The sequence below is a fragment of the Rhinatrema bivittatum genome, chromosome 2 (genome assembly GCF_901001135.1).
Source record: "Rhinatrema bivittatum chromosome 2, aRhiBiv1.1, whole genome shotgun sequence".
NCBI lineage: Eukaryota > Metazoa > Chordata > Amphibia > Gymnophiona > Rhinatrematidae > Rhinatrema > Rhinatrema bivittatum.
In genome coordinates, this window is record NC_042616.1 from 488,093,739 (window position 1) to 488,119,865 (window position 26,127).

Consider the following 26,127-nt stretch of genomic DNA (forward strand, 5'->3'; position numbering starts at 1 on the left):
AGATGACAATTCTTATAGAACTAAAGTTTAATATGTATTAGATCACTAGTAGCAGGAAGCCTTGAATTTATAAAATTCCCATTTAAATTGTGTGCTAATCATTGCTGGTGTTTCTGCCCAAGTTCAACATTGTAAGACTGCAGTTGGTCAGATTTGTTCTCCCTTGCTACGCTTTTGTCCAGGCATCTGCTGCCTCCTGTTATATTTCCTTTTTCTTTGTTGACAAGCAGAATGAATCAGATATACAAGTGGCTGATGTCATCCAACAGCACCAATGCAAGTGTTTTGTTTTTTTTAAGCTGTGGAAAAGCCTTGAAAACGTTTCCTGATATGCATAGGACTTCATACTCTACTACACCTCAGTCGTTTTTGTACCAGGAACCTTGTCGGATACTTCTATTTCTCTCCCTCTTCACATAAAAAATTTCTGTCGTGATTCAGGCTGAATCAGCATCTTGCCATCTTATACTCCTTGATTGTTAATTCTGTTTTCAGTTTTTGATGACAGATGATGGGCAGCAGGGGTTTCCTTCCTTATGAGGCCTATGCAACTACCTCGGTCAGTGTGCACTTTTTGGTGCAGTTATATCTTTTGTTTTTGCTGCATCTAGTTTCTTCATAATGGGAAAGAAGAAAGCCAGTGGCTTCAAATGTTGCCCAACTAGCAAGATTGATAGTGACAGGGATTGCATACCCTGCCTGGTCATAGAGCATGTTGGTTCCAAATATGACGTCTGTCCAAAGTTGTCAGCTTCAGAGATTGAAAATTACTCAATACTTTCATTTTATCCTGAAGCCTGATGTATTCTCATTGACAGTATAGGCATTGGTATTGAGGGACCTAGGACCCGCATTGGCCACTAGTAGTCCATCATATGGAATTGTTGTTCAATATTCTTGAAGCTAAAGCCTAAGAAGTGGCCCAGGAACAGGAAATCTTCCAGTCCTACCAACTTAATTCATAAGAATTTCATGGCATTAAGTTTGGACATGGATAGACACTGCACCAACCATCATGTGATGACACAGAACATTGATATTGTTCACCATCAATGCTCAAGTCGGAAAGCAGGGAGGGAGTGGTAGTTTCTTTGCCCACTCCGAAGCAGTTTTGTCCAGAGATGAGGTCAAGCATTCATTCAGTGACACAGTTGCAACAGTCTCCAAGGGTCCATACCAAAACAGTTGTTACATCCCTCTTGGTTAATCAGGAGAATATGTCCACGCCTAAATTGAGCCCTCAATTCTTGGTCTCAACAACCTTGACTTTGGTGCTGTCCAAATTGAGTTACAGTTGAACAGCTTCTGAGAGGGAATTACCTCCAGCTGTTTGGTATCAATCAATTCCAAGGCCAAAACAGCTTGCTCTCATACCCTGTCTCAGAGTATGGTTGCAGAGTTAGTGTCTTATCAGACATCTGCTTCACTTTGAGTCTAAGAAATCCTAGGATCTTTCTTATGGCTTCTGATATTCTGACTCTGATCGGGAGCAATCTCCTGAATTCCCATTGGATTCCGCTCCTCTGCAGGATAGAAATAGATCCCCTGATGATCTAGCCTTCTCTGCCTTTATGCAAAGACTGGTAACAATCTTTCCCTTTAAGTTGGAGGTGGGAGATGATTCAAGGGTACTTCATTTGTACAGATTTAATTTATTGAGAAACCAGCATGAGATAGATTTACATGCGTTGCCTCCATGGCATGCAGATCTATGTCATGCATATTTATTATGGATATTCTGAAAACTAGACTGGCTATGGGGGGTACTCCAGATCCAGCTTGAAAAACAGTGCATTAACATAGTAATGACGGCAGAAAAAGACCAAAATGGTCTATCTAGTCTGCCCAGCAAGCTTCCCAAGTTAGTAACTGCTGCTCCGGGCAGGTTACCCCCACGTTTCTGTTAAGGGTAGTAACTGCCGCTTCGTGCAGGTTACCCCCAAGCATTTTTTTATTTATTCCCATCCTCTAGCCTTTAGGGATCCTCAGTGTTTATCCCATGCTCCTTTGAAATCCTTCACAGTTTTAGTCTTCACCACTTCCTCTGGAAGGGCATTCCAGGCATCCACCACCCTCTCAGTGAAGAAATATTTCCTAACATTGGTTCTAAGTCTTCCTCCCTGGAGTTTCAAATCGTGAGCCCTAGTTCTACTAAATTGTTTCCACTGGAAAAGCTTTGACGATGACCATGGATCATTAAAACCTTTCAAGTATCTGAAAGTCTGTATCATATCACCCCTGCTCCTCCTCGCCTCCAGGGTATACATATTCAGGTTCTTCAATCTCTCCTCATAAGTCATTCGATGGAGACCACCCACCATGTTGGTCGCCCTTCTCTGGACCGCCTCCATCCTGTCTCTGTCCATTCGGAGCTACGGTCTCCAGAACTGAGCACAGTACTCCAGGTGAGGCCTCATCAAGGACCTGTACAAGGGGATAATCACTTCCTTTTTCTTACTTGATATTCTTCTCTCTATGCAGCCTAGCATTCATCTGGCTTTGGCTATCGTCGTGTCACACTGCTTCATCGACTTCAGGTCGTTAGACACTATCACCCCATGGTCTCTCTCCTGCTCCGTGCACATCAACCCTTCACCCCCCAACGCAGACAGTTCTTTCGGATTACCATACCCCAGATGCATGACTTTGCATTTCTTGGCATTGAATCCCAGCTGCCATATCTTCAACCACTCTTCCAGCTTCCTTAAATCCCGTCTCATTCTTTGTACTCCTTCTGGCGTGTCCACTCTGTTGCAGATCTTAGTATCATCTGCAAGTAGACAAACTTTACCTTCTATCCCTTCCGCAATGTCGCTCACAAAGATGTTGAACATAACCAGTCCCAACACCGATCCCTGTGGCACTCCACTTAACACCATTCTCTCTTCAGAGCAGGTTCCATTTACCATCACCCATTGTCTTCTATCCGTCAACCTGTTTGTAATTCACGCCAACACCTCAGAGTTGACTCCCAAGCTTCTCATTTTGTTCATGAGTCTTCTATGGGGGACTATCAAAAGCTTTACTAAAATCCAAGTAAAGTACATCGAGTGCTCTTCCCTGATCCAGTTCTCTAGTCACCCAATCAAAGAAATCAATTAGATTCATCTGACAGGATCTTCCCCTGGTGAATCCATGCTGCTTCTGATCGAGCAACCCACCAGATTGTAGATAGTTCCCTATCCTTTCCTTCAGCAGAATCTCCATTAATTTTCCCACCACTGAGGTGATGCTAACCGCCTGTAGTTTCCAGCCTCTTCTCTGCTTCCACTCTTGTGAAGCGGGACCACCACCGCTCTTCTCCAGTCACTAGGCACTACACCCTTTTCCAGGGATCTATTGAACAGGTCACACAGTGGACCCGCCAGCACATCTCTGAGTTCCCTCAGTATTCTGGGGTGAACCTCATCAGGCCCCATGGCTTTGTCCACTTTCAGTTTTCTTAGCTCTTCCCATACTTTATCTTCCGTAAATGGAGTTTGGTCTACTCCACCCCCTTCTACAGTCTTGATGACAAGTGACTTCTCCAGGGTCTTCCTTAGTGAACACTGAACTGAAGTATTTGTTTAATATTTCTGCTAATTCATCATTTCTCTCCACCCATTGATTCTTATCCCTTTCAATTTCACTAATATAGACCTTTCTCTGATATATCTGAAAAATGTTTTGTCACCTCGCTTTATTTCCTTGGTAATCCTTTTCTCTGCTTGACTTTTTGCTTTCTTGAGTACTTTTTTCATCTTCTTCTTTCCAGATAATCGTTTTTTTTGCTTTTTATTACATCAGCCACCTCCTTTGTGAACCAGATTGGATTCTTATTTCTCTTACTTTTGTTTATTTTTCTAACATATAGATTTGTTGCTTTTGTAATTGCTCCTTTTAGTTTGGCCCACTGTTATTCGACCTCTCCCATTTTCTCCCAGTCTTCAAGTTCTGCCTCCAGATATTTCCCCATTTCTACAAAGTCTGTTTTTTGAAGCTCAAACCTCGGGGTTTTGTGACACTTCTCCGGATCCTATTTGCAATATCAAACCATACTGTTTGATGATCACTGGTGCTGAGGTGGGCACCCACCTGGACATTAGAGACATCAGCTCCTTTAGTGAGCACTAGGTAGTGCTCACTATACTAGGTAAAGTATAACTCCCTCCCTCATGGGTTCCATTACCATTTGTTTGAACAGAGCGCCTTGCAGGGCATCCAGTATCTCTCTACTTCTGTTAGATTCTGCAGAAGGGATTCTCAGTCTACGTCTGGCAGATTAAAGTCACTTCACCGTTCTTTCCTACCTTTATAATGTCTTTGATCAGATCTCTGTCTAGTTCTTCTGTTTGCGTCGGAGGCCTGTACACCACGCCAGTAAAAATGGATGTACCGTCATCTTTTTTAAGGGCGGCCCATAATGCTTCTTCTCAGTTGCTTGGATATTATTTTTGACATAAAGTGCTACTCCTCCCCCTTGTTTGTCCTTTCTGTCATTCCTTAAGTTATAGCCCGATATGGCTGTATCCCAGTCATGAGAATCCGTGAACCATCCGTGAACCGTGTCTCCGTTACAGCAACAACATCCATGTCTGCCTCCACCATTAAGGTCTGCAGGTCTGGAAATTTATTGCCCAAACTGCGAACATTTGTAGTCATAGCTTTCCAATTTTTCTCCCTTGCTATGTTGCACTTCCTAGGAACCTTTTCTGTTTTTTTGAGCTGATTCATTTTGTTATTTTCACGTCACATGTCCTTCACAGGTCTTATTCTGCCAGAACCTACTGTTATCCAATTGATTCTGGGTTTTTGAATCCTGGATGTCTGATAACTCTATGGGAGTAGGGTTTGAGGGTCAGATTGCTGCAAACTTGGGGAAGGTGGGTGCCTGATTGTAACATGTCTAGTTCTACAAGAGCCCACTGTAAAACATTTTTTCCTGGGATTCCATAACAACTGTGGGAGATGGTTGACAGATGGATATTTAAAGGAAGGGGAGGTTAATTGAATCCTGGCCAATTGCTCCCTTAGATGGATCAGCTCCATTTTAATTTTAGACATCTGAAGGCAAAAGGGGATAGCCCTTGGTTCTCCAATTGTGGTGCTTATGGCCTTGGGACATAAGCACCACAATTGTTGCATTGAATTAAAGCCATTCTCTCTAATTAATTAAAATCCTAAAGATAAGGAAAGGTATGGTTAGTCCCTAGCAAAGATTTTTAATAGGTATTTGAACTAAGAACTAAAAGTATGTGTTATCCAGTAAAGATTAACAGGTAGAATATGCAAACCAAATTTTACAAGCAATCTGACAGTATAAGTTATATCTAGGCTGTAAGGAATTACTAAGTAATTGGGGATATCACCACGTCATGGGAACTCAACATAGTACTTACCGATGAAAAGCCCCTTTTGAGCTTCTAAACTCTCGTGAGCTCAAGTACCTGACCTGGAAGGTCATATTTTTGGTGGCAGAGAATTCTAGGCTCTAGTAACTAACACCCCTTTTTTTGTTCTAGGACAGTCCTTAACGAGGGATTCCCACTTGTGTGACTGATTCATTTTGCTTAATTATAGTGAAAACAAAGTTGCTTACCTGTAATGGGTGTTCTCTGTGGACAAAAGGATAAATGGCCACATATACCTTTCTACCTCCTCTTTTGGAATTGACTTTGTTTATAAAAGAGTGGAAGAGCAGCCTATTTATTTATTTATTTCAATTTCTATACCGGTACTCTGATACAATCATGCTGGTTTACAGTTATAGTTCAAAAGATAAAAAAACAGCTTTAAAAAAAAATCAACAACTAAAATAATAATAGACTAAAAGAACAAAATAAAATAAAACCATAACATTAAAAGCATAAAAAGGTGACCAAAGGCCTTAGCTGACATCTAGTGGTTAGAGCAGTGGGCTGTGAACCAGGGCAGCCAGGATTCAAATCCCACTACTTCTCCTTTTGATCTTTGGCAAGTCCTTTCCATTGCCTCAAGTACAAAATTTAGATTTCCTAGCGTGTAGTCAGATGGACTCAGGACCCAGTGGGTTATGTGCTCCCATCTACCTGCTAGCAGATGGAGACAGATTCTCAGAACTTTTCCAAGTCTGGCCCATCCCAATCGGAGGAAGAGTCAGCCACAACCTTATCGGGCAGCACCCCGGACCTGAGCAATTCCGGGGCTGCATCCTCCCTGTAAGAGGGCAGTTCAGCAGCCCCTATCCCAGTTCCTCCTGGGCCAAATATTGACCTGGTAGCCTTCTCTTGGTTGGAATTTTTTTTGGGGCTTCAAGCCTTTCTTCAGGCGCAGTCAGCCCCTGCCCCTGCCCGGGCTGAGCCCCAGCTGGGAAGGCCTTGCCCTCCCAGTCCTGTCAGCAGGCCTCAGGATATGCCTCGCCTCATCAAAGGTATCCCTGACAGGGACCCAGACACCACAGACGATGTTGGGGATTCATCGGAGGACAGGAAAATCCCTCCAGGCCTGGTACCATATGGAACCATGCTTTGATTTTTCCACAGAGATGAATTATCGGCCCTAGTCTCCCAGACCCTGAAGACTCTGGGAGTTCCGGGCACAGACCCTATGTCGGAGCCAAAGAAGAACCCCATCCTGGTGTCTCTACAGAAAGCATCTTTCTATTTCCCGATGTTGAAGTCATCCAGGAGTTGATTGACCTGTAATGGGACACCCCGGAGGCAAGTTTTAAGGGAGGATGGGCCTTGGAGGATTTGTACCCTCGGGACCCAGCGGTCAAGGAAAGCCTGCGTTTCCCGAAAGTTGATGCCCTGGTCTGTGCTGTCTTGAAGCGAACAAATATCCCTGCTCACGATAGGAGGTTGAAATCCATCCTTAAGCAAGCCTTTGACAGACAGCAATGACACTGCAGATCGCTTCCTGTTGTGCCCTGGTGACTCTCTTGTGTCTGAATCTATTGAGAAAGGCAGATAGCTCTGGGGCACATACCGGAGAGGCGATTGAACCTGCCACGGCCTTCCTGGCAGATAAAAGCTCGGATCTAGTGCATACCTTGGCCAGAGGAGTAGCCTCAGTGTTGGCAGCCAGAAGACAACTATGGTTGCGAAATTGGTCAGCGGCGCAACTTCTAAGGCGAACCTCACAGAGATGCCCTTTAAGGGATCTCTCCTATTCGGAAGCGAATTGGAGAAGCTAGCCAGTAAGTGGGGTGAATCGCCACTACCCCGGCTATCAGAAGATAAGAAAAAGAGGTCATAGTGCCCATCACCCATGAGGGGTCAGGCCAGGGGCTCCCAGTGCTTCCAGCCCTACAGAAACTCATTTCAGTCATCTAGGCCCTCGGGAAGGCCTCGGTCCTTTTGGAACCAACAACCAAAAAGAGGAACAGTTTCGGGCACAGGTTCAATCCGAACTCCCCAGTGAAGTTGGGCTGACCCATCCATGGGATGAGGAGATGGGGGCCGACTATCCCTCTTCTATCAGCAGTGGGTCGAGATCACGTTGGACAAATGGGTACTGGACATCATACGAGAAGGTTACGCTCTGGAATTTCGCAGAATTCCTCGGGACAGGTTCATAATGTCACCTTGCCACTCCCAGCACAAGCAACTGGCAGTGGAATCCACACTGATAAGGCTCCTCAATCTGAAGGCTACAACTCCGGTACCTACACCCCAAGTAAATGGTGTAGGTACCGGAGTTAGCCCAAGAAAGAGGGCTCATTCCGACCCATCCTGGATCTCAAGAGCCTCAATCGTCATCTGCGGATAATCCACTTCTGCATGGAAACTCTTCGCTCTGTTATAATGGCAGTGCAACCGGGACATTCTTAACCTCCCTGGACCTTTCAGAGGCCTACCTTCATATTCCAATCCATCAAGACCACCAGCGTTTCCTATGCTTTGTGGTACTGGGCTGACGTTACCAGTTCTGGGCTTTGCCCTTTGGCCTGGCAATTGCCCCCAGTACATTCTCCAAAATTATGGTGGTTGTGGCGGCGGCACTGAGGAAAGAAGGGATCGTGGTGCACCCTTACTTCGACGACTGGCTGATCCGGCCGAAATTGTTGAAAGAGAGCCTCCAGGTGACTAGCAGGATCAGATGCCTCCTACAGGAACTCTGTTAGGTCGTGAACATGGACAAGAGCAGCCTCAAGCCCTCCCAATCCTTATAGTACCTGGGGGTCCAATTCAACACCAAGTAGGGCAAGGTCTTCCTCGAGGAGAAGGAAACTGATGGACCAAGTGCGTCAGTTGACGAACACAATGTGCCCCAAGGTATGGGACTATCTCCAGGTCCTCGGCCTCATGGCATCAACCCTGGAAGTAGCACTGTGGACGAGGGCACACATGCGGCCTCTCCAACACTCCCTACTGTCATGCTGGAACCCACTGGCTCAAGACTACTCAATTTGCCTCCACTTACTAATGGAAGTATGCTCTCGGCTCCAATGGTGGCTACAGGAAGTTCACATAAGCAAGGGTGTAAGCCTTTTCCCACCGAGCTGGATCATCCTCGCAATGGATGCGAGCCTCCGAGGAAGAGGCGAACAGGAGCATAAACTGCCTGGAAGCACGAGCGGTCAGATTAGCATGTCTACAGTTCAGCCACAAGCTCCAGGGGCAAGCAATCCGCATGATGTTGGACAACGCAACAACTGTTGCCTACATCAACCACCAGGGAGGAACCAAAAGCCACCAAGTATCTCTGGAAATAGACCTCCTTATGGAATGGGCGGAATAAAATCTACAAGGGATCTCTGCCTCCCACATTACGGGAAGAGACAATGTCAGAGCAGACTTTCTCAACAGGGAAAGCCTGGATCCAGGGGAATGGATGCTGTAGACCAGAGCCTTCCAGCTCCTAGTAGATCGCTGGGGCCTCCCATCCTTCAATCTACTGGCAACATCTCACAATGCGTAGGTTCCCCGGTTCTTCAGTCGTAGACAAGATCAGCGCTCCCAAGGGATCGACGCCGTCGTCGAGTCCTAGCCAGAGGAGGACTTACTGTACATCTTCCCTCCATGGTCTCTACTGGGCAACATCATCTAGAAGATTGAACACCACAGAGAACTAGTCCTCCTGGTGGCCCCGGATTGGCCCAGGCGCTGCCCGTGGTATGCGGACATGTGGAGGCTTCTCATGGAGAGCCCCTTTTGCCTCCCCCCGCATAGGGACCTTCTCCAGCAAGGTCCGATTCTTCACGAAGATCCAGCTCGATTCTTTCTTATGGTCTGGCCCTTGAGAGGGCTCGTCTGACGAAACGTGGATATTCGGCAGCCATGATCGCCACATTGCTGTGCGCGCTGAAATTCTCAACATCCCTGGTGCGAGGAGTGCGAGGTGCCCCTGCGAACGGCCAAGATCACCATGATCCTGGAATTTTTACAGGACGGCCTGAACAAAGGATTGTCACTCAACTCCCTGAAGGTCCATGTGGCAGCCCTATCGTGCTTCAGGGCTGATTGAACAGAACCCATCTGTCGATGCATCCGGATTTGGCCCGCTTCCTAAAAGAGGTTAAACAACTCCGACCACCCTTAAAGTATCCGGTCCCTCTATGGAACCTCAATCTAGTATTGGACTTTATGGCAGGGCCTTCCTTCAGACCACTGTGCAGTCTGTCGCTATGCCTATTAACACTAAAGACTGTATTCTTGGTGGCAATATGCTCGGCTCATCGCATCTCTGAGTTACAGATGCTGTCTTGTCGGGAACTGTTCCTTCAGTTTTCTCCAGGAGCAGTACAGCTTCGCACCGTCCCCTCCTTCTTACCAAAGGTAGTCTCGGCGTTTCACCTGAACCAGTCCATTTCCTTACTGTCCCTGGACAGACACAAGGACATGGAAGACTACCACCTCCTATGCCATTTAAACATCAGTAGACTTTTAGTGCGGTATCTGAACCAGTGCGCGAGACTGACCGCTTTTTCGTTCTTTAAGGGGGAAGAAAACAAGGTGAAACGGCTTCGCAAGCCACCATTGCTCGCTGGATGAAGGAAGTGATCATGGGAGCATACATAGAGGCAGGGAATCCCTTACCCCTTCAGGTTAAAGCTCATTCCACTAGGGCCCAAGCAGTATCCTGGGCGGAAGTTAAACTACTGTCTCCCATTGAAATCTGTCGAGCAGTGACGTGGTCTTCCTTGCACACCACCTCCAGATTCTATCACCTGGACGTCCAGGCCCGAGAAGACGCAGCCGTTGCGAGGGCAGTGCTAACTGGACCATGGGCAGCCTCCCACTCCATTCAAGAGTAGCTTTTCTAAATCCCACTGGTCCTGAATCCATCTGGTTAAACGCTAGGAAATGGAGAAATTACTTACCTGATAATTTTGTTTTCCTTAGCGTAAACAGATGGACGTAGCATCCTGCCCACGGTTGCCCATGAACAGTGTCCAGGAGATGCACCTCGATTCCAAGAGGTTACGGGTAAGCCGTCGCCCAATACTGTAAGATGCCCCTAGTTCACGGCATCTTACAGTATTGTTGGGGTCCAGCGCTTACGTTTGGTTGAGTTACAGTTGTGGTCTCCGGTTTTTTAATCAAATTTTTTTAATCGAGTTTTTAAGCAAGTTATAAAGTTGTTTCCAAATTCTGATCAAGTTTTTTAATAGTATGTCCACAATGGCTTTTGAAGAGAATACTGAATGGCTGAGGTCACTGCAGGAGTATATCTAGGGTGCCGTCAGCTTTGAAACCTGACTCCATCTCCATCTGCTAGCAGGGGAGCACATAACCCACTGGTCCTGAGTCCATCTGTCTACACTAAGGAAAACGGAACTATCAGGTAAGTAATTTGTCCATTCTGAGCCATTTGGGGACAGGGAAATACCTATAGTACCTGAATGTAATCCGCTTTGAAGTGCCTGAAAAAGTGGAATATAAAAAATAGGAAATAAATAAATAGGAAAAACTTTCTAGATTTTTCTACAGATTTAGAAGAAATGCTTCGCGTTAGCACAGAGAACATCCATTATAGGTAAGCAACTTTATTGTCTATAATAAACAAGCCTACCTATCACTTAGAACTTTTTTTTAACTTTGCCACTTTGAAGGGAGTTTTGAAAAATTTACCTAGGTAAAATCAGGATCTGAAAATTGCCCTCCCCCTCTGCAGGTAAAAATACCCATGCTGTGAAATAATGCAGGTACTTTTACTCATTCTGGAAGAGGGTGGAGGCAGAGGAGGTTTGAGATGGTTGTGTGCTTGATTTCTCATAGTTCAACAGAGTAGAAGAAATGTTCACATAGTGAACTTGACTTTTGTGGATAGGTTGCACTACTGTGCCATACTGTAATCTCAATCTTTGCTTTTCTATTTTTCTCTGATTGTGATATACTCACTGTGTCCTATCAATAAACCTCCCTACCCTAAATCAGGACAGTGCCGGCATAGAGATAATTAATTATTTGAATCTGGCGTTTTTAAGCTATTTTTGATGTATGTGCCACAGGAATAGGTCAGCATAGCTCACCTAACTGAATCAACATTTTTATTTATTTATTTATTTATAGCTTTTCTATACCGACTTTCCAATAACAGAATTACTGATCAATTCGGTTTACATTTTAAACTTTAACAGTGACAAGTAATTGTCTTACAATGAACAGGAAGAAATAACTTGGAAATAAATATATGGGGATTATAACATAGATACAATATATAGCCTAATGTAGGCAAAGGCATAAAAACATAGGCACAAGGACTGCCAAGGATTTGAATTGAATTGATGAGTTCTTTGGGGTATTATTTGTGTTATTCATTGGGGTATTCTTTGGGGTTCGAGGAATGTTTAGAGTTGAACTTGTTTCTTTCTTATATAGATCTCTTGTCGGTTGTTTGAAAACCTGAGTTTTTAAGTAGTTCTCTTATAGATTGATTGAAAAAGACCTAAAGGGGACCTTGGCAGAGATGAACATCAGTCTAGATTTTAGAAAGTGTAAGAAAAAATTCCTTGAGGTACATTTAGTAATTGATTTTGAAAGCATAAATAAAGTCTGCATAGATATATAGTAATATAGAATTTCATTGACTGGCTGACTGAAGTTCTAGGTAGATGTGCTCTAAACCAATCAAAATGAAACTTTTATTAAGTGTTCAGTAATTTATTATCACGCAGTTGAACAAGAACATAAGAAATTGCCATGCTGGGTCAGACCAAGGGTCCATCAAGCCCAGCATCCTGTTTCCAACAGAGGCCAAACCAGGCCACAAGAACCTGGCAATTACTCAAACACCAAGAAGATCCCATGCTACTGATACAATTAATAACAGTGGCTATTCCCTAAGTAAACTTGATTAATAGCAGTTAATGGACTTCTCCTCCAAGAACTTATCCAAACCTTTTTTTGAACCCAGCTACACTAATTGCACTAGCCACTAGGGGTGTGCATTCGTATTGAACATAAATGTAAAACGCTACTTTTTTTTTTTTTTTTAACTTAAAAAAGTGATAAGACATAAACGATCGGATTTCCAACTTATTCAACATAGCTATGTTGAATAAGTTGGAAATCGTGATTGTTGATCCAAAATAAAAATTTAAACCCCTCACCTTCCTTAATCCCCCCCCAAAGACTTACCACAACTCCCTGGTGATCCAGCGAGGAGTGAGGACGCCATTTCTGAAAGCCTTTCCGAGGAGCACGTGACGGCGCCACATCGGAGTGACGCGGCGTCACGTGATTCCCCGCGGGTTCGCGCCGGAACGCTCGTTCGGCCCAAAAGGAACTTTTGGCCAGCTTGGGGGGGTCAGGAGGCCCCCCCAAGCTGGCCAAAAGTTCCTTTTGGGCCGAACGAGGGTGCCGGAGGGAACTCGCGGGGAATCACGTGACGCCGCGTCACGCCGACGTCACGTGATTCCCCGCGGGGTCGCTTCCGGGATCCTCGTTCCGCCCAAAAGGAACTTTTGGCCAGCTTGGGGGGGGCGTCACGTGATTCCCCGCGGAATCCAGCTTGGGGGGGGCGTCACGTGATTCCCTGCGGGTTCCCTCCGGCACCCTAGTTCGGTCCAAAAGGAACTTTTGGCCAGCTTGGGGGTGTCAGGAGGCCGCCCCAAGCTGGCCAAAAGTTCCTTTTGGGCCGAACGAGCGTTCCGGCGCGAACCCGCGGGGAATCACGTGACGCCGCGTCACTCCGACGTGACGCCGACGTCACGTGCTCCTTGCAAAGTTGGTCAGAAATGGCGTCCTGACCCCGCTGGACCACCAGGGAGTTGTGGTAAGTCTTGGGGGGGGGGGGGGGATTAAGGAGGGTGAGGGGTTTAAATTTTTATTTGCACATATGGACATATACTCAACTCATTGAATTCTGTTTATGTCCATATTGACCGCAAATGGGACCCCCTTTGGACATATGGACATATGAACTTAAACTTTTGCTCTGCACATCCCTACTAGCCACATCCTCTGGCAACAAATTCCAGAGCTTAATTGTGCATTGAGTGAAAAAGAATCTGTATCAATAACCTGGTTTTAGAATGACCTTTTGAAATCTCATTTTTAACCATTTGAAATATTTTAAATCAGTTCAATGGAATAAAAGTGACAGGATGATGATGATCTTCTAAAAATATAGGGTCCTGTTTTTTCTCAGAATTTAGCTTTCTGTATTTTGCCATGTGACAGAATTTAGATGGACTGACCTTCAACTTTCATCCCTTTATAGAAATACAAGTACCTGACTGAAGATAGTAATATGTCTGTGCCATCTGAGCCAAGCAGCCCACAGAGCAGCACACGTAGCCGATCCCAGTCTCCAGATGACATCCTAGAACGTGTGGCTGCTGATGTAAAGGAATACGAAAGGGAAAATGTTGACACATTCGAAGCCTCTGTTAAAGCCAAACAGAATCTGATGACAGTTGAACAGAGTAATGGTGAGTGAGTGTTGAAGGAAAAACATTGCAGAATGGTGTACAGATTTCTCATTTAGTATTGAGAACATTTTGTTTTCAAGAGAAATGTTTCTACAAGGATAAGCAGGATGGTAGTCCTCATACATAGATGAAATTATCCAATGGAACCTGTCATGGAAAAATTACGCACCTGACCATAAGATGCACCTAGGGTTAAGAGGGTTAAAAATTAAAAAAAAAAATGGTGTGCTAAACTGGCTCTGTTCCCGTGCGTCTTATGGAGCAATGGGTGTGTATACAATTTTTTTTCGTCCCCATTTCGTTTTCGGGTCTGGGGAGGGCCATTTCGGTCCACTTTCTGGATCGGAAAACTTTTATCTTGCTATTTTGTGGGAAAAAACCCCCCAAAATCCATCCCACCCCAACCCTTCAAGTTTAACTACAACCCCCCCACCCTCCTGACCCCCCCCCCCCCCCAAGACTTGCCAAAAGTCCCTGGTGGTCCAGCGGGGGCTGGGAGCGATCTCCCCCTCTTGGGCATTCGGCTGCCAGTTATCAAAATGACGCCGGTGGCTCTTTGCCCTTACTATGTGACAGGGGCTACTGATGCCATTGGTCAGCCCCTGTGTCAAATCCATAAACTGTGAACAGACAGAATGGTTAAATGCATCATTACGTTTACATACACCCCAACGAAATCTTCAATCCGCGAATAAAGGACAACTCGTGATTGCATCCATTAGATCTGTCCATCCTCCTGAAGTTAGAGAACGTGCAAACTCCATAGCAGGTGCAAAGATATGGAACACTTTACCCCTCGAACTTAGAATGCAGAAAGACATAAAAATATTTAAGAAAAGCTTAAAAACACTACTGTTCAAACAGGCCTATGATTTAACCAATACACAACCATTAATCATTTAACCGACAGTTAAGTTGAATCACCTTCCACAATAAGACTAATAAAATAAATAATTAGTGTTGAAATATAGGCATATTATATTTAACTAAATGTGTGTTCAGGATGGTTATATTACATTTCATGTTGCTATATTTATATTTTATTGATATTAAATTTGTGCTATTTCTTGTTATTTTTTAAAGTTAATATTAGATTTTATATTATTACTTACTACTCGAAATTTTTATCGTATCTTAAGGTTGTTTTAATTTTTACCATGTATCTTATTATAGTTTATTTTAATGTGTTTACATTTTTTAAAGAGACTTAACCGACTGAAATTTTTGATGTATATATGTACACCATCTTGATTGTTTGTCAGACAGACGGAATATATATTAGAGAAATAAATATATATATTTGCTCCATAAAACGCACAGACATTTCCCCCCTACTTTTGGGGAAAAAAAAGTGTGTCTTATGGAGCGAAAAATACGGTATATCAAAGTTTCTAGAACTTTGACTGTGCTTCTCTGAGTATGCCTATGCATCCTATGATACCATGCATCCATACGGGTTCCTTTCATTCTCTCTTTTTCTGTGGAACCCATCAATTGCGGTTTGTTGCCTCCTCTTCAGTTTCTGGGTGGTTTTTCAGATTGTCCGTCGCAGGGTTCCTTGGTCTTGTTCTTCATAGTTTTCTCTCAGCAAGGTTTTTTAATGGGGTTTTTTTTGTTTTTGTTTCCTTTTGCTGTGTATGTGACCCCCCCCACCCTAGCCATCGACTTATTGCTACCTTCCTTAGGTTTTGCATCCCTTTTATTTCGGTCTAATATATATAGCAAGTTCCAGCGATGTCCCCAGTTCAAAAGGACCATATCTGTCACGGACCCCTATGATAGATGTGTCCTTTGCTTGGGAGCATTGCATAACATGCATGGGTGCTATAAGTGTGCAACCATGATCCAGAAAGGACGATGGTTCCGGTTGGAATTTTGGGCACCAGAAAACTGATCCATCAACATTGGAGGCATTGACATTGAGGGACCCCAGAGCTGCACCGATGGAAGAAGCGGCATTGGCATCAAGGGAACCATCAGTTCCTCCATGTCGACAGCCGACAGGGAACCTGGAGGCAGGCCATCTTCTAACTCTTCCTAATTGATGAAGGCATCGGGTTCCGCCTCTTCAATTCTAGCATCAAGGAGATATCATGCCAAGAATCAAGGGAGGACAAAGAAATAGCATCTGTCTCCACTGATGCATGGTATTGGGAGCAGGGATGGTCCAGCGCATACTGAGAAGCCCCCTAAGTGGCAGGGAGAGCATATCTTCTAGACATTCTGGGGTCTCTTGACAGTCTCCACTGGTCCTAGTATCCGCCACTGATCCACACCTCTCTATTCCGATGAAGATGTGGTCCTTCTGCTTGACGATTTTCAAGGAGAACTTGGATAAAAAGATCTGGCAAGCCTTGGAGAAAATGCTGCAGAGCCTCTGTGCCGGGGTATTGTGGGCATAGAGGCAGGCACCATTGACCTTTGACCCTGCTTGATTCCCTCCAGGAGCTCACCAGCAATGCATTGGTTGCTGCCAGTACCAGTGGACATTCTGTCACCAATGCTCGCCAGCCTGCTGCTGATCTCTGACTCCTCAAGAAGGGAAACTTCCCCAAGACATCGAAGTTTCTCAGGATCCAGGCCCAAACAGCCAATTGCACCGGTCCAAGACCTATTGGTTGAGGGCAGAGCACCAAGTGAGCCCTCACCGGCAGACCAGAGTGAGTCAAACTTTAAATATTAATGGGAGTACAGCTATGACTTTGCAGATATCTCTGAAGGTGAGATGTCTATGGGTCTCCCCCGACCCTTCTCCACCACCAGAAAGAAGGAAGTTTTTCTGGTGGAGGACCGCTCCTCACAGGTTTTGTAAGGAAAACAGCAGAAGCCATTCCATTTACTTTACAGACAGAGAAGGAATCCAGAACCAAGATGCTGGACATCTTCCAGTTTGTGGAGCTCACTAAGGAGATTGTAGCAGTCCTAATTCACGAGATCTTTCAGGAGATACAGATACAGAGGTGGGAGAACCCCCACTTTATGGCTGCTGTTAATAGGAAGATGGACGTGGTGTATCTCGTTCAGAAGGCTCCTGGATTCAACAAGCAGCATCTGCTGCACTAGTCTGGGGTAGTCTAATTTGCTCTCATAAAGGCCAAGTGCTCTAGGACCCACTCCTCTGTGCCCTCAGGGAGGGACTCTAGGGTCATAAATACTATTGGGAGAAAGGATTTTTAAGGTATTATGCTCATTTCCTGCATAGTATCCTACCAACTCTTCATGGGCCAGAACATACAGGACATTCTGAAGCAGGTGCAGGGGGTGGCCGAATAGCTTCCTCAAAAGCAGCAAGATGGTCTCTAGTAACTGGTAGATAAAAGGTTGAAATGAAGAAAACAAGAGCGCCATTCGACCTTTGATATTTTTGAAATGGCATTTAGAAACTCTGCTGTAAGGACAGGGGCACGCAGACTCACCTGGCTGTGAGCCTCAGATTTCTGTTTGGAGTTGCAGGAAAGACTCATTGACATTCCGTGTATAGGAGAGAATCTCTTTGGAGATATGGTTAAGGATGCGGTCATGCAGATCAGAAATCACTGTGCAGTGCTTCTGCAGCTCTCCATGGACACTCCAGACCCGGCCTCCTCTTCCAGGAGGTATGCAGAGTCAAGGCACAGGAGGCACTTAATCCACCAGATGAAGCACTGTCTTCCACCCCTTTGCTCCTGTCCACAACAGACTCCTCATGCCCATCCGAGGCAGCAGAGGGCAACTAAGCCCCAGAGAGCAATTCAGTCAATATCTGGGATGGGGTTTGACTGGATCGCAGAGAACATAGAATCCTGGTACCCATGCCAGAGGACCCTCTGGTGGGGAGATGGCTGCAGTTTTACATAAACCGGTGGCCCAGTGTAACCTCTGATATGTGGGTCCTCAGCAACATCTAAAGAGAGAACAATATGAACCTATTGTCTTTTTCACCAAATTGGCCCCCAGACTCCATTTGGGGTCAGTTGCTGATCAGGAACTGCTTCTAACGGAGCTCTCGTCCCTCTTGAAGCTGGAGAGGTTGACTCTGTTACACCAGAGCAAAAAGTGTGGGGATTCTATTCCAAGTATTTCTTGATTCCAGAGAAAACAGGGACACCATCCCATCCTAGTCCTGAGAGCCTTGAACAAATTCATCAAAAGAGAAAAGTTCAAGATGTTTTCCCTAGGCACCTTTTTTTTTTTTTTTTATATAATTAAAGTTTTATTGAGGTTCATCTGAAACCCCCCCTCCCCCCCCCACCAAATAGCAAAATACAAAATATGCCAATCATTAACATTACAAACCATCTGCAATGATACAGTGTTTCCAAAGGATATAATAATAAGGCCATACCAAATAACCAGAAAAGAAAAACAAATGAATAGGAACGACAAAGAGCATGTGTACTTCGTACCATCACCACAGAAATCAATTGTAAAGAAGAATGTCAAAAAACAGTCATGCACATGAATACAGAATCCAAAAATGTTTGATATACATAGTACATCCTAAACCAAATGTGAGACCCCACCTGCAATAAGGATCTACAGTCACCACCGATGGAAGGAGATGCAAATAGAGAACATGCCATCAGTGCCCAAATACCCTAGAGAAAAATAGTAAAAAGAGATCGATAATATCAAAACAGTAGTACAGAAAGCCCTCCTGACAATTAGAAGAAGAGAAAAAAAGGAAAAAGAAAACATTCATTAGGTAAGTACTGCAGTCTGCCTCCAAAGGATATAGAGAGACCAGACCTGTTAAAATTTATGGGGTGGATTTTCAGAGCCCTGCTCGCCTAAATCCGCCTAAATCCGGGTGGATTTAGGCGAGCAGGGCCCTGCGTGCCGGTGCGCCTATGTTCAATAGGCCTACCGGCGCGCACAGACCCCGGGACTCGCGTAAGTCCTGGGGTTTTCCGAGGGGGGCGTGTCGAGGGGGCGGGCCCGATCCGCGTGGCGTTTTCGGGGCGGGCCGTAGCGTTTTGGGGCGGGCCCGGGGGCGTGGTTACGGCCCGGGGCGGTCCGGGGGCGTGGCCGCGCCCTCCGGACCCACCCCCAGGTCGCATCCCGGCGTGCTAGCGGCCCGCTGGCGCGCGGGGATTTACGTCTCCCTCCGGGAGGCGTAAATCCCCCGACAAAGGTAAGGGGGGGGTTTAGACAGGGCCGGGCGGGTGGGTTAGGTAGGGGAAGGGAGGGGAAGGTGAGGGGAGGGCAAAAGAAAGTTCCCTCCGAGGCCGCTCCGATTTCGGAGCGGCCTCGGAGGGAACGGAGGTAGGCTGCGCGGCTCGGTGCGCGCCGGCTATACGGAATCGATAGCCTTGCACGCGCCGATCCCGGATTTTAGCGGATACGCGCGGCTACGCGCGTCTACGCGTGTATCTACTAAAATCCAGCATACTTTTGTTGGCGCTTGATGCGCCAACAAAAGTACGCCAAATCGCGCTATTTGAAAATCTACCCCTATGCATACATTTATTTTTAGCAGCAGTAATCCTATTTAGATAATATACCTGCTTAAGTCTTTTTTGCATCACTTAACCGTGGAACCTTAGTATCACGTCATAGCCTAGCTATCTCACATCTAGAAGTCACAAAAACGTGATGAGCCAATGGTGTCTCATAGATATTCCCTTGAACGAAGGGAATATGAAGTAAGGTATGTTGAGGAAGTACAATTATATAAAAGTGTAGGATATGCTGAGTCCAGTTGATCACCTCCCCACAATAAACCTGGAGAAATTTACAATCCCACCATAAATGAAAAAAGGAACCCAACTCAAAGCAACTTTTCCAACATGTATCAGAAAGAGATGGAACCATTCTTGTAGTCAGATTGGGGGACATATACCAGCAATAAAGAACTTTACCCCCATTTTCATTGATACTAGCTGAGATAAGACCCTTCCCTGTAGCTTGAAAAATCACCAGCCATTCTTCCAATGAAAATTCAACTCCTAAATCAGGCTCTCATGCTCTAATATGGTTTGGTTTAATTGGTAAAGCACAATTTAAAATCAAATACATTTTTGATAGGCCACCTTTGATTCTGTCTGCAATTTTACATAGCGTCTCAAAATATGAGACTTCTTGAGCCAAGTGTACCCCCAATTTAGATTGCATCACAAAATGTCGAAGTTGCAAATAAGGAACATAAGAAATTGCCATGCTGGGTCAAACCAAGGGTCCATCAAGCCCAGCATCTTGTTTCCAACAGAGGCCAAACCAGGCCACAAGAACCAGTTCATCTTTATCCACATTTATTAACCCCTTCAAAAAAATGAAGCAGATTTGTTAGGCAAGACTTCCCTTGGGTAAATCCATGTTGACTGTGTTCCATTAAACCATGTATTTCTATATGCTCTATGATTTTGATCTTGGGAATAGTTTCCACTATTTTTCCTGGCACTGAAGTCAGGCTGACTGGTCTGTAGTTACCCGGATCGCCCCTGGAGCCTTTTTAAAAATACTATCGGGAAGCTCATATTTGCATTGTAATGTAGGAAAACTAGAAAGACCAACTAGACCCCATACATGTTCTCAACGCAGAATCCCATGAGACCACCACACTTGAAAAGCAGGGTCCATTAATCCAGGCAAAAAAAAAAATGGTTATGAAATAAGGAAGTACTATAATGATAATCCTTTGTCCCAACCAAGAAAGATCACCACTTAGCCCATACCGCTAAAGAAAGAGACAGGGATGACGATAACGCTTGGGAAATTCTCCAGGAGTTTTTGGTTGCCCAGTCAACAGCAATAGGTTAAAGTCATCCAAGATTGTATGTTCCAAAACAACCGAAGACTTTTGATCATTTATTCGGGGCCAATCCACTATTGCTTTAAAGTGAGAAGCCACGTAATACCAAATTGGGGACCCCCAATCTTCCCCTCAGTTTGGACTGGAATAAAACCCATCTAGCCACCTTCGGACGTTTTCCCTGCCAGATAAACCGCATCAGTCTGCCTTGCCAAGATTTCAGCAAAGTAGCAAGCACACCCACTAGGAGGGTTTGAAAAAATAACTAATTTCTGGCAAAACATCCATCTTGACAGTTGCTATTCTACCCAGTCGCACGATAAGAACATAAGAAATTGCCATGTTGGGTCAGACCAAGGGTCCATGAAGCCCAGCATCCTGTTTCCAACAGAGGCCAAACCTGGCCACAAGAACCTGGCAAGTACCCAAACACCAAGAAGATACCATGCTACTGATGCAATTAATAGCAGTGGCTATTCCCTAAGTAGACTTGATTATTAGCAGTTAATGGACTTCTCCAAGAACTTATCCAAACCTTTTTTGAACCCAGCTACACTAACTGCACTAACCACATCCTCTGGCAACAAATTCCAGAGCTTAATTGAGCGTTGAGTGAAAAACAATTTTCTCCGATTAGTCTTAAATGTGCTACCTGCTAACTTCATGGAATGCCCCCTAGTCCTTCTATTATCCAAAAGTGTAAATAACCGATTTAATTCTACTCATTCAAGACCTCTCATGTTCTTAAAGACCTCTATCATATCCCCCCTCAGCTGTCTCTTCTCCAAGCTGAACAGCCCTAACCTCTTCAGCCTTCCTCGTAGGGGAGCTGTTCCGTTTCCTTTATCATTTTGGTTGCCCTTCTCTGTACCTTCTCCATCGCAACTATATCTTTTTTTGAGATACGGCGACCAGAATTGTACACAGTATTCAAGGTGCGGTCTCGCCGTGGAGTGATACAGAGGCATTATGACATTTTCTGTTTTATTAACCATTCTCTTCCTAATAATTCCTAACATTCTGTTTGCTTTTTTGACTGCTGCAGCACACTGAGCCGACAATTTAAAAGTATTATCCACTATGATGCTGTTGTGTTCGTGCCTCTTCTCTCCCCTCGCTCCACCCTCTCTACCTGGGATGTGATTCCCTTCGGCTCTGACGGACAGTGCAGACGTGGCGTCTCTCCACCTCTTGGTCCCGGTTCCCCCAGGCTGGCCTGACGCTACGGATCCGACATGTTCCCAATGACGTAAGGGCGCGTGCATGCGCTCCAGACTTTGTACCAGCAAGGGCGCGAACCTTGGGGGCGTCCCCCCATAGTGACATCATCCATTTGCACTTTAAAAGGTCTTTGTTTGCTAACCTCTAACGAGTTAGCAAGGAACTCCAACAGGACTTGCTTCGGCAGTCCACGATACTTGCAACAATGATCCGAGTCAGCTGGGGAACCCATCCCCACTGCTTGGCCTTTTCAAACTTACCAGGAGTACCCGCTCCACGGGGTCTCCGCTCTCTTCTTGATTTCAGATTGCTAGAACACTCTGAGGACTCCTCATTTCCTGGAAGCGATCGCGGACGTGAACACAGTGAGTTCTATTACATAGGAATCGGTACTCATGCCACGAGAGCCTACATTCCTATTGCTCTGAAGACTCCCTTCCGTCCAAGACGTTATCGCAGGTACAGAGATCAAGAGTTACATTGGCAAGATTACAGATAGGAACCGGTACTCGCTCCACGAGGGCCCATGTTCCTAGAATCTTATACAGACTCTCTTCTACTCTAGAAGCCATTTCATATACAGCAATTGTGAGTTCTTATTACAGTTCTTATTACAGTTTGTGGGAGCCAGTGCTCGCCTACGGCTCCTGTTCCTGAATATACTGAAGACTCTCTGTGGCATAGAGACCATTGCAGACACCTACTATTGTGAGTGTACCATCTTGTATCCAGTATACCCTGTCTACTCACTACTTCTAGTCTCTCTCTACAGCTCAGCGACCCAGAGATTATATTCCAGTATCAGAAGGACTTCAGCCTTGCTGGACACAGTGACTCACTACTGCCACCTCTGGTGGTCCAGCTTCCAGTCTAATAAAGAACTATTGTGTTTATCTCATATTCTAGCCTAGCCGGTGGTTCCTCTCAGGATCTCCTCCTGGGGGCGCTGTCATCTGCCATCGGCCCAGGGATTCACCAATTCCTCCAAGTGGTCATTCCTTTCACTGTTGTCACCTTGTGGGAGCCAACCACTACAGACCACTGACTCCGCTCACGGAAGTATTATATAGACAGCTACTCCTCTTTCTCTGAGACTTACCAGCAGCTTATATATATATCTGTATCTATCTATATATATATTTATATATATACACACACACACACACACAGATTGCTACTCCATAGAGGGGGGCATGATAGATTGCTATCTCAGTAGCAAAGTATTATATACCTATTGCTAACTCCTCTTCCTTGGAGAGTTGATCCATAACAGATTGCTACTCCTTAGCAGCTTGCTACTTCCTTTCCTTACAGGAGCATCTAACAGCATTTCACTAACAGATCTACAAATAGCTAACTCCTCCCCTCTGGAGGAGCATTCATGTCATATCGCTACTCCTTCTCCTTTCAGGAGTACAGCAGAACAGCTTGCCAACTCTGCCCTCCTGGCGGAGTGAGCGACAGCAGATTGCTAGCTCCTCCCCTCTGGAGAAGGAGAGCGTAACAGTTTGCTAACTCCGCGTTCCTGGCAGGGTAAGCACAACAGATGCCTAGATCTTTTTCCTGGGTAGTAGAACTGAGACCCACTGACTCAGTTCTTTTGAATCAACTTCCCATCAACCTCTATGACTTACATACTATCCCCAGAATAAAAAAAAAAGGTGGAGGGATCCTGCTTGCATCCAAAAAGAGCCTAGGGCTCTCACTTCAACTTTCCACCACAATAAACAATACTGAAATCGCCTTTTTCAATTCAGACCATCTACAAATAGCGCTAGTATACTCACCTCCAGGTACCTTAGATACTGACCCCTCACCATTAATTGAACTCACTACCAAATACTTCAAACAGGGCAAACCAGCTATACTTATGGGTGACTTCAACCTTCATGTAAACAGCACTCGATTAACCCATAATTGCGACATCCTCCTCACAGCACTTAAGCACCTTGGCTTCAACCAGATCATCAAAGATCCCACGCACAAAGCGGGTCACACGTTAGACCTGATCTTTCTCAACAATGGCATAACTTCGACCAACAACCCCACTTGTGTCCCAGTCCCTTGGTCTGACCATTACTTCATCTCTGCGGAACTTCAAATCAAAGACCAACCTCGTCTTAGCTTCCCAGCAACTACTATTCACTACAGGAAGCCTTGCACCATTGACAGTCTTAACAAAGTGCTCTCTAAAGAACTTGACCGCCTGGACCTCTCAGACACCTCATCAGCAATCAACTCCTGGCTTAAGATAACAAAGGAGGTCGCAGATCTATCCTGCCCTACCATCACCAAAACTCTGAAACCACCGCAAGCCAATAGACACCCGTGGTACACCCCAACTCTAAAAACTCTCAAACAAGAACTTAGGAAAAAAGAAAACATCTGGCGCAAATCTCCATCCACCAACACGAATCTAATCTACAAATCCCACCTCAACACATACAGACTAGCAATTCTCAAGGCAAAAAAAGACTTTTTTGCAAAAAAAATCCACAACTTCGTATTCGACTCTAAAGCCTTATTCTCATTTGTATCATCCCTTACAAAACCCTCTCCTCCAACCATCCCGGACGAACAAGCAGCCGACAAAGCATTGGAATTAGCAATCTACTTTGACAACAAGATCACCAATCTCCTCAAACCAATCACCACCCAACAGCTGATAACAACAACTCCCCATAGCACCGCTAGGTCAATTTCCTCCCAACCTCGGACTTTTACACCCACCAGCTCTCCGACTCACAACAAAAAATGCAGCTTATCATCATTCGAGACCCCATCATCCCTGGAAGTTGAAATCATTCTCAAAAAACTTAAACCATCTTCTCACCCACTGGACACCATTCCTTCCAATCTATTACTATCGACTCCCAACACCATCTCCAAAGCATTAGCAAACATCATTAATTGTTCTTTAACCCAAGGAAAGGTCCCAGAACAACTGAAAATAGCCATTCTTAAACCATTACTAAAAAAAACCTAACTTGCCAACAACAGACCCTGCTAACTTCCGCCCGATAGCCAACCTGCCTCTAATCTCAAGAGTAATGGAGAGATTTGTCAACAAACAACTGATTACCTGGAGGAGAATAACATCCTCTCCCCCTTACAGTTTGGATTCAGGAAATCACAAAACACAGAAGCTTTATTAACTTCACTATCTGACATTATCCTCCTCAACCTTGAAAAAAAACAATCGTACCTCCTCGCTCTTCTTGACTTATATTCTGCATTTGACACCGTAAATCATGAAATCCTCCTCGAGCAGCTTTCAGACATAGGAATCCAAGGAGAAGCTCACAGTTGGTTTCAATCATTCCTAGATAATAGATACTACAAAGTCAAGATAAATAATGTAGAATCACCTCCTATTAAATCAATCAGAGGAGTACCTCAAGGTTCTTCTCTCTCCCCTACCCTTTTTAACATCTACCTGCTTCCGCTCTGCCACCTACTCTCCAGCCTCAAGCTAAAACACTATATCTTCGCCGATGACATTCAGATACTTCTTCCCATCACAGAATCACTCCAAAAAACCTGGGCGCATTGGAACAATTGCCTACTATCCATCAATTCCTTGTTATCTAGCCTCAACCTTATACTCAACACAAATAAAACAGAAATCCTTATCATCTCGCCCGACGAAAACCACACACTCTTCAACGTCCAAAGCTCATCACAATCCATAAATCCACCTATCAACCACTCACCTTCAGTCAGAGACTTAGGGGTGCGCTTCGACAATCTATTCAACCTTAAATCTTTCATCCACAACACAACTAAGGAATGTTACTTCAAACTACAAGTATTAAAAAATCTTAAACCACTCCTTCACTTCTATGACTTCCGCTTAGTAGTCCAATCTTTGATATTGTCCAAGTTAGACTACTGCAATTCTCTCCTGTTAGGTCTTCCGCTATCATCCATAAAACCTTTACAGATGGTACAAAACGCCGCGGCGAGGCTACTCACTAACTCCAACAGAAGAGATCACATCACTCCAATTCTGCACTACCCCCACTGGCTTCCAATAAAAGCTAGAATCACCTTCAAGACACTATCAGTGATCCACAAGGATATTACGGGAAGCGCCCACCTAAATCTTACCTCGCAACTCCGCCTTCACACATCAAAAAGACCTATCAGATATAACTACAAAGGTTATCTACACACTCCCCCGATTAAAACCTCTCTAGCCAAACGAGCACTCTCCACAGCCGGGCCCACCCTTTGGAACTCACTTCCGCCAGATCTTCATCTCGAAACTTGCCATCTAACCTTCAAGAAAAACCTTAAAACATGGCTCTTCTGACAAGCCTTTCCAGAATCGCAGGAA

The 26,127-nt window shown here is 45.0% G+C and overlaps 1 protein-coding gene across 8 annotated transcripts in view; it reads left to right on the top strand.

The window, feature by feature from the left end:
• The window catches only part of PRPF4B (pre-mRNA processing factor 4B), a 191,630-nt gene that overhangs the window by 93,831 nt on the left and 71,672 nt on the right, over window positions 1-26,127 (top strand). For all 8 annotated transcript variants that reach the window (XM_029590568.1, XM_029590567.1, XM_029590563.1 and 5 more), the window contains one exon: window positions 13,627-13,837. In XM_029590568.1, coding sequence (XP_029446428.1) covers window positions 13,627-13,837 — 211 coding nt within the window. The remainder of the gene's footprint in view (window positions 1-13,626; window positions 13,838-26,127) is intronic.